This window comes from Poecilia latipinna, unplaced genomic scaffold (genome assembly GCF_001443285.1).
Source record: "Poecilia latipinna isolate Pla-1442-1.1 unplaced genomic scaffold, P_latipinna-1.0 Scaffold1689, whole genome shotgun sequence".
NCBI classification, from domain to species: Eukaryota; Metazoa; Chordata; class Actinopteri; order Cyprinodontiformes; family Poeciliidae; genus Poecilia; species Poecilia latipinna.
Window position 1 is genome coordinate 35533 of NW_015114305.1, and position 11230 is coordinate 46762.

An 11230-nucleotide genomic window follows, 5' to 3' on the forward strand; every position below is an offset into this window, starting at 1 on the left:
GAAATGGCGCGTTTTATTCCAGTCTCCATTACATGCAGAACAGAGAAAGCTGTTCTGTAGAGGGTTAAAAAAAAAGTTCAATTGATCGGTTTGGATCAGACAGAGCCAACTGATGAACTAGCGGAAATTTCTCTGTAGATGCGACCAGGAGGAATTTGTGAGGCTGCGCGTTCAGAAGTGACCGTAATTTAAGTTGAGCCGTTTAATATATTATAAGTTATTGGGGCCAGTCAGGGGTTTTTGTCACAGAGAAAAAGTTAGATACGTTTATCTGCTTTATGTGTGATGGGATCTGGATTCACGGTTCAACTAGGAGAACATCAACTAAACCGCATAAAAATGTGGCTACATAGCCAATGTTAATATGGTTATAATTTGACGGGTAAAAATAGTACATGACCGTTTAAAAAAAAAAAAATTTATAATGCCGTTGGTTAAAATGACGGAGAACAAAAAAAATCTAGCGCAACCTCTGCTCAGTAGTTGTGTGTGTGTGTGTGTGTGTGTGTGTGTGTGTGTGTGTGTGTGTGTGTGTGTGTGTGTGTGTGTGTGTTTGGTAATGTGGCCCCCACCCTCCTGAGGCAGCAGATCTCCTGAGCGATCTCCTCTCAGACCTGGATTAAAGCATCAGCTCACTCCTGGACAGTCTGTGGTGCAACTTGGCGTTGGTGGAAGGAACGGGACATGATGTCCCAGATGCGCTCTTATTTTATTCAAGTCTGGGGAACAGGCAGGCCAGTCCGTAGCATCAGTGCCTTCATCCGGCCGGAGCTTTTCAGCTACACGATGCATCACAGGAAACACAGGCCCCACTGGCCGTTCTCCTACCTCCACCATCCTCTGGACACTGTGCTGACAGACACACCAAACCTTCTCGCCACTACTCGCATTGATGTGCCATCTTGGATGAGTTGCACAACCTACGCAACTTCTGTGGGTTGTAAAAAGTGACCAAAACATCAGCCAGAAAGGATGAGAACAGAGAAATGGTCTCAATAGGGGGTGGGCCATATGGACTTAAAGATTGATCATGATATTCTGTGGTACTATTGTAATTAGTTAACTGTATGACTGTGATTTCATGACACAATAATTGTAGCCCCAAAAATACAAATCCTGTTCTTGTGTCTTCATAAATGACATTATCAATTTCATTAATGCAATATGCAATTATTTAGTCTAACAGATGATTTTTATGTTTTGGTTTTACAGAAAGGGTGTACAACTCCTCAAAAGAAAGAAATAGAAGATCAGCAGTCGACTAAACCCCAAAAGAAGAGAAAAGTGAGTCTGGCGACACCTGCTGCTGTTGTGGAGAACTGCTGTTGCACACACTGCTGCTCAGGGCAGTGAAGGTCTTTGTGTGGGAATATTAGCTGAATATGCTTCGTTTTCAGAGAAAAAAGAAAACTATCACAGATGTTTTGGCCACCTCGGAGCCAAAGCCGGGCTGTGCAGCTGACCTGCAGGACCTGATTACTCGGTACTACTCAGACAAGCGCTCCGTGATCGAACTGGAAGAGCTCAAACTGCAGAGTGAGTTGCAGCTATTTCCCTTTCACCTTTCATCTTCAGTCGATGTCTGCTGACCCACCGAGTCACTGAGGTCGCCTTGTGTCCTTCCACAGACTCCTGCTTTCTGTCCAGTAATGACTTGACACACACCCTCTCCTCTTATCTGAAACAAGGTGAGCCAGGTTCTGATCTGTGATGAATTTCCTTTTTTTGTTTGTTTGTTTGTTTGTCATTAGATGTTTACAACCAGACTCATGTGTTTGACTTCGATTGTTTTTTTTTTGTTTTGTTTTCTTATTCTCAGTTTGTCCCAAGTGGGCAAAGATCCAAAAGCAGCATTCAGAAAAGAGTTCAGTGGTTATACTGATTGTCTGCAGCTCTGCACTTCGAACTATAGAACTCATCAAGTAAGTAAACGTGAGGTTGGACGGTCAGAAACTCCACTTACAGTGTCTTGCAAAAAGTATTCATACCAAATAATTTTTTGCTCTCTATCAAATCTGACGGGCTTTAATAGAAAAGCGGCTTTTACGCTGAGGTTAATTTACACAAAGATTAACTTATATTTACAAATGAAGTGCATGCAGAAGCATTTGGTTGCTCAGGATTTTATTGAGGGGTATCACGTTTACAGTAGCTGAATACATGTCATATACTCTAAGGGCGCTTTTACACCGAGTAGACTCGGTTCGATTGGGGACCAGAATTGCAATATTTATTACATTTTCAGCTGATGTCAAATTTTCAGGGTTTTTAGAGGGTGAACTAAAAAAACCTGTTCACCCTCTTGCCTGCGGTGGCGTTGCACCAAGAATGACTGAAGGAACCAACATGAGAACCTCTGAAGAAGACAAGGGCAACTTCTTCATGAAATGTAAACAAAAACGGAGCGTTCAAAGATTTTAGTGTTTGTAGGATTTCTCTTCCATCATTGGCAAAAGACAACGAGCCATTTCTCTCTTTGGTTGTATTTATACCCAGAATCCCCTGCGCTACAGTTCGCTAAAGCTTCTTTTGGAGCAGTCTCCAGACCGCTTGGCATTCACATATCCATTCAATCCGAGCCAGAGTTCACTTTAGTCGAAATGAGACCTAGGTTTTCAGGCAGAGGCCAGAGTTTGCGTTTTTCATCCGCATCAGAGTTGGATTGCACATTCACACCTCCCTAAACAAACTGGACTTCTTGGCAAATGAACTAGAGTTTGATTGAAGCGGATTAAATAGGGCCGGTGTGAATGCACCATTAGGTTTGTGGTTATAAAGTGTCAGAGTTAAACAACTATGAATATTTTTTGCAAGATGCTTTATGTTTGACTTCTAATCTCGGACTGTTTCGATTGCAGGCAGCTGACTGCTTTCAAGGGCGAAGCCAGAGCAGTGAAGCTTTTTGCTAAGCACATCAAGGTATTCAATTTGATATATTAGAAGAACGCAGGTTGTCAGTCATGAAGGGGACAGTTGGCATTATGTTTTCTCTGGGTAGATAGAGGAGCAGGTGAAGCTGCTGCAGAAAGGCATCACACACATCGGAGTGGGAACACCAAGCAGGATCAGCGCTCTGATCAACAACGGTTCGTGTGGACAAAACGGTTTGTTGAAAACACCGCGGACGTCCTGAAGCCGTTTCAGTCTCATCTTCTTTTTCTCCAGAGGGTCTGAGCCTGCAGGCTTTGAGGTACCTGGTTGTTGACTGGAACTGGAGGGACCAGAAGCTCAGGCGGATGGTGGACATTCTTGAGGTGAGCTACCGCCCCCTGCTGGATTAAAATGATAAGCAACAAGTTTTAACAGAGTTGATATTTGGATGGAATTTTAGATCAATATTGGGTCAAAAATGGGATTTTGATTATTGGTATCCTTTGAGTCAGGACTCTTTTCCTTTCAGCAGCAGTAACAGTATTTCCAAACATTTCAGGACGTTCTCCTGCTTCTGCCTAGAAAGAAGCCGCGGTCCTCCCCAGCAAGTTAATGTTTATTTATCAAAACATACATCCCTGACGTTTTTATCTGATTTCTAATGAACAAAAAAAATGATTAACAAAGTGATGCTGGTTACAGACTGAAAAAAGTGGGAGTTTTCAAATTGGATGCATTTAATGACCGAGATAAATGTGAGAAAGCAGTTTGAGAAACATTTACCTTGAAATTTCAACATTTGTCACTTTTGTGAGGTTTTTTGATAGCATTTCAGGTCTGCATCTCATTTAACGCTGCATGCTGGTTTATTAGTTGAAACTCAGATTTTCTTTTGTCCTTTATCACCTTGGGCCCATTATTAGTGTCACATTACACCAAAATGACTAGAGTGGCCAAATGACTGGAGTTTCTTAGAGTACAAGAACATAATTTCAGGCCTTTTCCACCACTAGTTGCTGCTCACTGCCAGACAGCTGACTTAAAGAAGACCACTACAGCTTGGGTTGGCATCAGATGGAAGAAAACACAATCTGGTTGTGGAAACTAAAGAAGAGCTCAGTAACTGAGGTGTCTGGTGTAATTGCAAAACAAAACTTTGATAGCCGACTCCATGCTGCACCAGCAGGTAGCCTGACTAATTAACTGCTTTTAACTTATATATTGGATTATTTGACTGGCAATGTTAGATTCTAAAGAGAAGGACAACAAAATTTAATATATTTTGCACAGAAAGAACTTTAAAAACTCAGAATAAATGTATTAGTTCATTTTATACTTTGAAGTAGTTACAAATAAATAAATGCAACAGAGGTAGAAATAAAAATAAATAAATATATTTTTACTGTGAATGTCTATATTTTGTCTCAGAGTAGCTTTATTTCTCGTACCATAAAAATCTGATGCTGGCCAATTAAAACCTGTGATGATTGCAATATGTCTTTTATTTTAGTATTTGTTCAGAGTGCTGTCCAGATTAGTGGTTGAACGTTTTGCATCATGTTTGTCCTTTTTAGGTCAAACTGGACTTCTTGAAGCTGCTGGAGAACGGAGTCCTGGCTGCTTGTAAAGAAGACAAAGTCAAAATTGGACTATTTTAATTTAACATCTGTGTGATCTTATTGTTTTAAATGATCACAGAGGAGCCTCGCACTGTTTGTTTCCCACTGTGTTTATGTCCGCTTCTCATTTATTCTATTTTTCTTCGACCAGAGTTTCTTCAAAGTCTTGAGAAGTCTAGGAAAGTATAAAATATCTTGTTGTTTTCTAGTTCTGGGTTAGTATGGAAAAATGTTTGGGCGTCAAGATTTTTTTTCCCCATTTAGTTTTCTAAAACATTACAGCCTGAGTTTACCTCTCAACCACTGTTAAATCAGACTTTTACGTTGGACCTGGAGTCTGGTGTAATTGCTAAACAAAACTTTGATACTGCTGTTTTCACATTTCTACAAATAGAAGTAAGCATGTCACAGAATCTGTATTTACTAAAATCAAGCAAATGGAAGACGACTTCAGAGTGATGTTTCATGAAAACCTAACGTCTATATAAACAGTTAAAGGCACCTTCCTTGTACTTTGACAATAATGGCACAAAAGCTTCCTAAAAATGCAGAAACTATAAAAAACTGACATTGTGGAGTGGAAAGGATATAGGAGCCATTTGTGTAAAATGCATGTCAGAGTGTGATGTGTGGAATAAACTAGCTCAATATAAAACCTCTATACTGTTGTCTGTTCTTACAGGAAGTCCCTCTTGAAAATGTGAGGTCACTGGTTTACATCAAACAGGAAGTCATTTGTCATAGCAACTTTAGAGTAAAGCAATTCTTTCTTTTTTTTATCAGCCAATAAGGTAGAAATCTTGTATGGTTACAGTCGAATGAAACAGGAACTTGTTTCAGGAAAAAAGTACTTTAGAGGTAATTAAACAATGAGACAAAGGTAACACAAAGAGGTAGTTAGGCAAGAGATTGTGGTTAATAAATGACAGGTTGCAACTGACTCCCCACCCAGTAGTGCCTGTGGTGAGTGCTGTGCGTGTTTGATAGCACACAGGCGGATATCACTGACGTTAAAAAAAAACCCAAACAAAACAAGAAAAGAAGACAGAGCGTCGTTTTCTCAGGTGCCATTTTCAGCCGTCGGTCCCACTCATGGGGAAAACCAAAGACAAGTCTGGGCCCCTGGCTCGGAGGCCGGACAACTCGGCTTTCAAGCAGCAGCGGCTCCCCGCCTGGTCTCCAATGCTAACCGCTAACACTGTGCTGCCTTTCTTCTACCTGCTGGCTGTGATATGCATGCTGCTCGGAGTGTGGCTGCTTCTCCTCGTACAGAGCACGCAGGAAATAAAGGTGAGCGTACATGACTCTTGCTTTTTAGTTCTCACTTTGATGTGTAGAAGAGAAATATCCGACAGTCTGTGAGGGTGGAAGAGGCGCAGGGACGGGAAGCTCGGAGCACTGAGCAATAAAAACGGGGAGTGGCACAGATACACAGGAGCCAAGGTTAAGGTTTGAGTCCTAATTCATGTCTGTTGTTTTCAACCCTTCCAGCTGGACTACACCGATCTGGGAAACTGTAATGAGTGTTTCGACCTGCGTCGAAATGTGAGCAACGCAGTGCAGACCTGCAGCTGTCGGGTGGAGTTTTCAATTGACAAATCATTGAAGGTACCCAACCCTGTGTGAGCGTGTTGGACATACTGTGACATCAGACCCTTCCATGGCTCAACTTTCAAATTCAGAATCCAAATTGCATCACGTATAATTTTCATTTTTATTTTTTTTTTACTGTGTGTGCCTCAGATTAGAGCACATTGCTTCATATTTTGGCTCTCTCCCCAGGGCGATGTCTTTTTCTACTACGGTCTCAAAAACTTCCATCAGAACCTCCGCAGGTACATGGACTCCAGAGATGACGGACAGACGTTGGGCAGGATAAAAAAATTAAAGGTATCTCTAGTTGTTTTTGCCACTTTAGAGGTTATTATTCTCATTCGTATAAATTTTTGTAGTACAATATTCAAAATACATTCAAAAGCTGAAAGTTTCCCTCAATTTTCTCAACTCTGCCTCAGTCAGATTGGATGGTGAACGTGTGTGAACAGCAGTTTTCAAGGTTTTAAAGAGATTTTCAGAGTTATTTAGGTCTGGACTTCTAACACGTGATTATTCTTTGGTCTGAACCGCTCCATCCCATATTGCTCAGTGTATCTTAGCTGCTATCTAGTTTGCTTAGCCCCATTGCAGAAGGTCATCTACACTGCCATGATGATGCCACCGCCATGTTTCACAGTGGGGACGGTGCGCTCAGTGCTGGGCAGTGTTGTTTTCAGTTGATGGATTCATCTCTGTGAGTTCAAAACGCGGCGTATTGCTTTAAAACCCAATCCTGCTGTAAAACACTCTACTCTATATTCAGTCTTTCTGGTATGTTCCTTGGTGTTCACGGTTTTGTTTGTTCGTTTTCTGACGGTGTTCCTGTTGCCTTCAAAATGCAGCATTTATTCATACAGACTAAATTACAAGCGGACTCTACTTTCAAACCCAGTGACTTTTTAAGGCAGTTTGTTGCACTAGATTGTGAAAGAAATGGAAACAGAATGCATCGTTTTTCCTTTCTCTTCACACCTGACTACTGTCCATGAAGACCTAAAGTAGAAGTGGTTTTAGTACTGACCTGTCTGAGTTTACCAGCTCCGTACTACAAGAGGACTTTCCCATGAATCCTCAGCATTTACTTCCTGGACCTCTAAACTTCTAACATCCAGGCCCGTTGAAGCTGTTGAACTTGCTGATGGTCTGTTTCACTTGCACTGAGAGATTTCATGACTGCATGCTGCGGATTCACACTAACAGCTTCCACATGCAGAGCTTGGAGTCAATTAATGTAAGGTATTTCTACAGGCTTAAAAAAAAAGGCGAAATATTTATTAAAAAAAAAAAAAAGTCTGCATATATTTGTGAAACAAACTCTGGGTCCAATTTTCCAATAACAGCTTAGGCTCAAAATGGGATTCTAAACATGCAAAAGCTGCAATTTATAAACTCCTTAAAAGCCAAAACTGTGTTTTGTTGAAGGTAGTTCATTTGAAAATTGATTAGTTTGATCCTCATTTGGTTTAATATCAATAACCTGTTTAGAAGAGTTACATCAACATATTATATAGTGGACAGAAATATAGTGGTGAAAACTGGGCAGCTTCTCCTGTTACAGATTTACATGATTTACAGAATATTGAAATAAAATTAGCAGTTCCAGTGCAAAATTAACTGAAATATCCATTTAGTCTTAAAGAACTTGCATTAATTTCTCATTTTCTTCTGAAGAACCCAAGTTCTTATTGTGCGCCGTTTGACAAAGATAATGACGGAGTCCCCATCGCTCCCTGCGGAGCGATCGCCAACAGTATGTTCAACGGTAAACACCGCTCACAACGCTCGCCACCCGACACGTCGTTGATCTCTGCATCGGCCAGCTGACTGTCTTTTCTCCTCCCAGACTCCTTCACCCTGAACTATCACCTCTCCAGCAGCCGTATTGTTCCTGTTCCTTTGCTACGAACGGGCCTCACCTGGTACACAGACAAAAACGTCAAGTTCCGCAACCCAAGGGCCGACAATCTAACTCTTGCTGAGGTGTTTGAAGGTAAGGAGACATGACGCGACCTCGGTCTGGGGAAGGGCTTTCGTTTCTCTCACGAAAGATGCAAGAAGCCGGGCACGAGGACAAACCTCTAGCGTTTCCTCCGCAGGTACGAGACCGCCTCTGTACTGGCAGAAGCCTGTATACAGTCTGGACCCACATGACCCGAACAACAACGGTTTCATTAATGAGGACCTGATCGTCTGGATGAGAGAGGCGGCTTTCCCCAACTTCAAGAAGCTTTATGGGATTTTAAATAGAGCAGACCCCATCTTTGAAAAAGGGCTTCCGAAGGGAAACTACACCATCGATATATCCTACAGTATCCTTTCACTGCAGTTTTCACGGGAAACCTCCTTCAGGCTCTTGTTTGACGGTTCACCTAAAGTTGAAATGAGAAAAAAAATGAATCTCGCATCTTTAGTTGAAGCTGCATATTCTGAGACTAAATCATTTTTCTTGCATCACATTATTCCACAACAGAATCATCTTTATTTTTACTTTGTTTTAATGTGTTTTTAAAAATTCTCATCCACTCTTCACAATGGCAAAGACAAGACAAACATGCACATGAGCTTCATAAGTCAAGAAAAATGCTCATGCGTGATTTTAGAACATTCTGTTGAAGTGTTACATATTATAATGTTAAGATTAAGCCGTATTTTCCTAGATTTTTTCCGTAATCTTTTTTTTTTTTTTTTTTTTCCCATAGTTCACCCAGCCAGATAAATGTATATAAGCACTCAAAACATGACCTAACACCATGTTTTATCCAAAGAAGTCCTTGATAGATGCAGTAAAGCCCAGACTGACATTGTGTGGCTCTGTTAGCATTTGTTAGGCAACACCTACATACATGGTGAAGGCAAAAGCAGGTTGTACAAAGTACCAACCGCAGGGATACCAAAAAGTGTAACACTGCTGATTTTAGTTTCTTCAGAAGTTCTTTTCCTCCTGCTGAATTAATGTGCTCAATTTAATGAATGGATTTTCCTACATTGTGAAACCGTGAATTTATTTGATTTACGCAATTTTTTTTTTCTTTCCCAGAAGCGCCAAAATTAGTGGAAGCTGCCATGTTTATTTGCATGCTACCTGCTGCAGATTAGCCTTGACCTCCTGCCTCTTCAGACTTCCCTGTGCAGCACTTCCAGGGCAGGAAGGGAGTGGTGCTGACCACGCTGACCTGGTTCGGAGGCCAGAACCATTTCCTGCCGATTGCCTACCTGGTAACCAGCAGCCTGATCCTGCTGACGGCCGTCGTCCTCACCGTGGCCTGGTGGAAGTTCGGAAAGGATGGGAAGAACATGAAGGAATGAAGCATGGAGGCGTCAAGACACAGAGGACTGAAACTGATGAAGGATTGAGCTGATTGATACTCGTGCTGCTGAGAAGGTTTGCAGACCAGAGACGGGAGACCCAAAGTGACAAAATTGTTTTAATAGGAAGCAGTCAAGCTGCATTTTAAACCGTAGTTTATTTGAAGGGTTCGTGATGCATACGTCACATTAGGGCCTTGCTATACTGGAGCACAAAGTGCCATAAGATGGTGTTTTTCACATCTTTTTGCTAAAGAAAGTTAAATAATTAAAGCACTTATTGTGTTGCATTTTATTAAAAAAAAAAAAAAGAGTAATTTGGGAGATGTAAATTGTTTATTTGGAATAAAGTCAAAAGGATTAGAATGAAACTGAAAATCCTAGTTTTTATAGGTGCAAAGTGAGCAGCTCATGACTGGTCCCAATTTTTCACCGGTCAGAAATAAAAGTAAATATTTTTTTCTTTCAGTGAACAAATCTGATTTTTACACCGATGCACTGTTTAAGGAAATATTTCTGCCCAAAAACTATACTGAACTTTTATCTTAGTAATTTTTTTTTTTTTTTTTACTGATATGGTGTTATGTTCAGGGTATAAATATAAAAGTAAGTGACTTTATAAACTTGTTGGCTCTTTGTGCAGAAACTCTGGTACTGTGAAAGGTAAAACTTGTTTTTTAATTAAGGCTGATACACCAGGTGCTTTTTAATTTGTTCCAAAGTCCAGAACCTAATTAACTTTGAAATCAGAATAAACACCAATTCATATTAGAAAGTTCTACAAAGAAACTTTCTTATGTGAACTTTTAAAATAAACGTACATGTTTTGACACCCAGATTTTGCAGTGACTCCGCCCAGACACAGCAGAAAGTAGGAAAAATATTGAGTGCCGTTTTGTTTTTTCTGTTGGTTTTTTTAAGAAGCAAGATTAAACCCTCAAAGTGGCCACCGATAGCTGATTTGTGCTTCTCAGTTTTGCATTTCTCTAAGTTTCACACCTTTGTCTGTCGCATGAAATACAGCATCAGCTCATTTAAATGTTTAATTATATTAACCTGTTAATTTAATATGAAAGCCAAGCTGTTATTTATATTACTTAGTCAATTGCAATGACTGAATTTTCAGTGAAGCACTAAAGAAATAAACATTTCTTTAATAAAAAAAACATCTTTATTCCTTTTTTCTCCTCCCAAACAGATTGATTCCACCTTTTTTATGCAACCAGGGAACTTTTAATCTCCATAAATCACTCTGTGGTTATTGAACACAATCAGCGCGTGACACTGGCGCACCTTGCCACAGCTGAGGCGGCTGTTCTGTGAAAATATGAAGCAGCTTGATGCACGTTTGTCCACCATCTGCCCTCCTGTCAGCCAGTGTTTTGCTCAGATCAGTGCCTGCAGGCGTGCAGGAGAGGAAAGCAGTTTACCGGTGCAACATTTAAACGGTTAAACACTCGGACGCCGATGTACACAGACGACGGGAACAATCGATCTAAACGCTTCAGGACAGATGCAACACCGACTTTAAATACTAAATCACACACTACCATTTGCAACAACATTACACTTCTCTAATTTAAGACTTTTTTTTTTTTTTTAATGGTTGTGACGACGGCACAGATTTGGACCACAGAAGGCAAGATTTGGTCTCCATCAGGAAAAGTCACGGGTAAAATACTTCATGACAGAAGTTATCCTAAAAAAAAAAAAAAAAAAGAAACTTCTTTCAGCCATAACAGTGCAACAGATTGATTCGCTAACAGTGAGGGGGGCCGCTCGGTAATCAGCAGGATGTGAAGTAAAAAACAATCCGACAATCGTTTGACCTAAAAGGA

General features: G+C 40.6%; 2 protein-coding genes across 4 annotated transcripts in view; both read left to right on the plus strand.

Annotated features, from left to right (window-relative positions):
• cmss1 (cms1 ribosomal small subunit homolog) overlaps positions 1-5141 on the plus strand; it is a 36840-nt gene extending 31699 nt beyond the window's left edge. For both annotated transcript variants that reach the window (XM_015060138.1, XM_015060139.1), the window contains exons 3-10: positions 1213-1284; positions 1398-1536; positions 1629-1688; positions 1820-1922; positions 2859-2919; positions 2999-3086; positions 3166-3254; positions 4446-5141. In XM_015060138.1, the coding sequence (XP_014915624.1) occupies positions 1213-1284; positions 1398-1536; positions 1629-1688; positions 1820-1922; positions 2859-2919; positions 2999-3086; positions 3166-3254; positions 4446-4529 (696 nt within the window). In that variant the 3' untranslated portion in view covers positions 4530-5141. The remainder of the gene's footprint in view (positions 1-1212; positions 1285-1397; positions 1537-1628; positions 1689-1819; positions 1923-2858; positions 2920-2998; positions 3087-3165; positions 3255-4445) is intronic.
• Positions 5142-5222: 81 nt separating this feature from the next.
• On the plus strand, positions 5223-10558 carry tmem30c (transmembrane protein 30C). 2 transcript variants are annotated; one of them, XR_001428448.1, is made up of 8 exons: positions 5223-5780; positions 5982-6098; positions 6273-6380; positions 7758-7848; positions 7930-8076; positions 8183-8395; positions 9205-9827; positions 10004-10558. XR_001428448.1 is itself a non-coding variant. In XM_015060137.1 (7 exons), the coding sequence occupies exons 1-7, from the start codon at positions 5583-5585 to the stop codon at positions 9390-9392; spliced, it is 1062 nt and encodes a 353-aa protein (XP_014915623.1). In that variant the 5' UTR covers positions 5223-5582; the 3' UTR covers positions 9393-10558. The 2 variants fall into 2 exon arrangements, 1 of the variants encoding a protein (XP_014915623.1); XM_015060137.1 differs by having other exon boundaries at positions 9205-10558.
• The last annotated feature ends 672 nt before the right edge of the window (positions 10559-11230 follow it).

Bases quoted from the DNA above. Each gene is read 5' to 3' on its own strand.
- tmem30c (XM_015060137.1), top strand. From the start codon at position 5,583: ATGGGGAAAACCAAAGACAAGTCTGGGCCCCTGGCTCGGAGGCCGGAC. The intron at 5,781-5,981 runs GTGAGCGTACAT...CAACCCTTCCAG, and splicing joins AGAGCACGCAGGAAATAAAG to CTGGACTACACCGATCTGGG. The intron at 8,077-8,182 runs GTAAGGAGACAT...TTTCCTCCGCAG, and splicing joins TCTTGCTGAGGTGTTTGAAG to GTACGAGACCGCCTCTGTAC.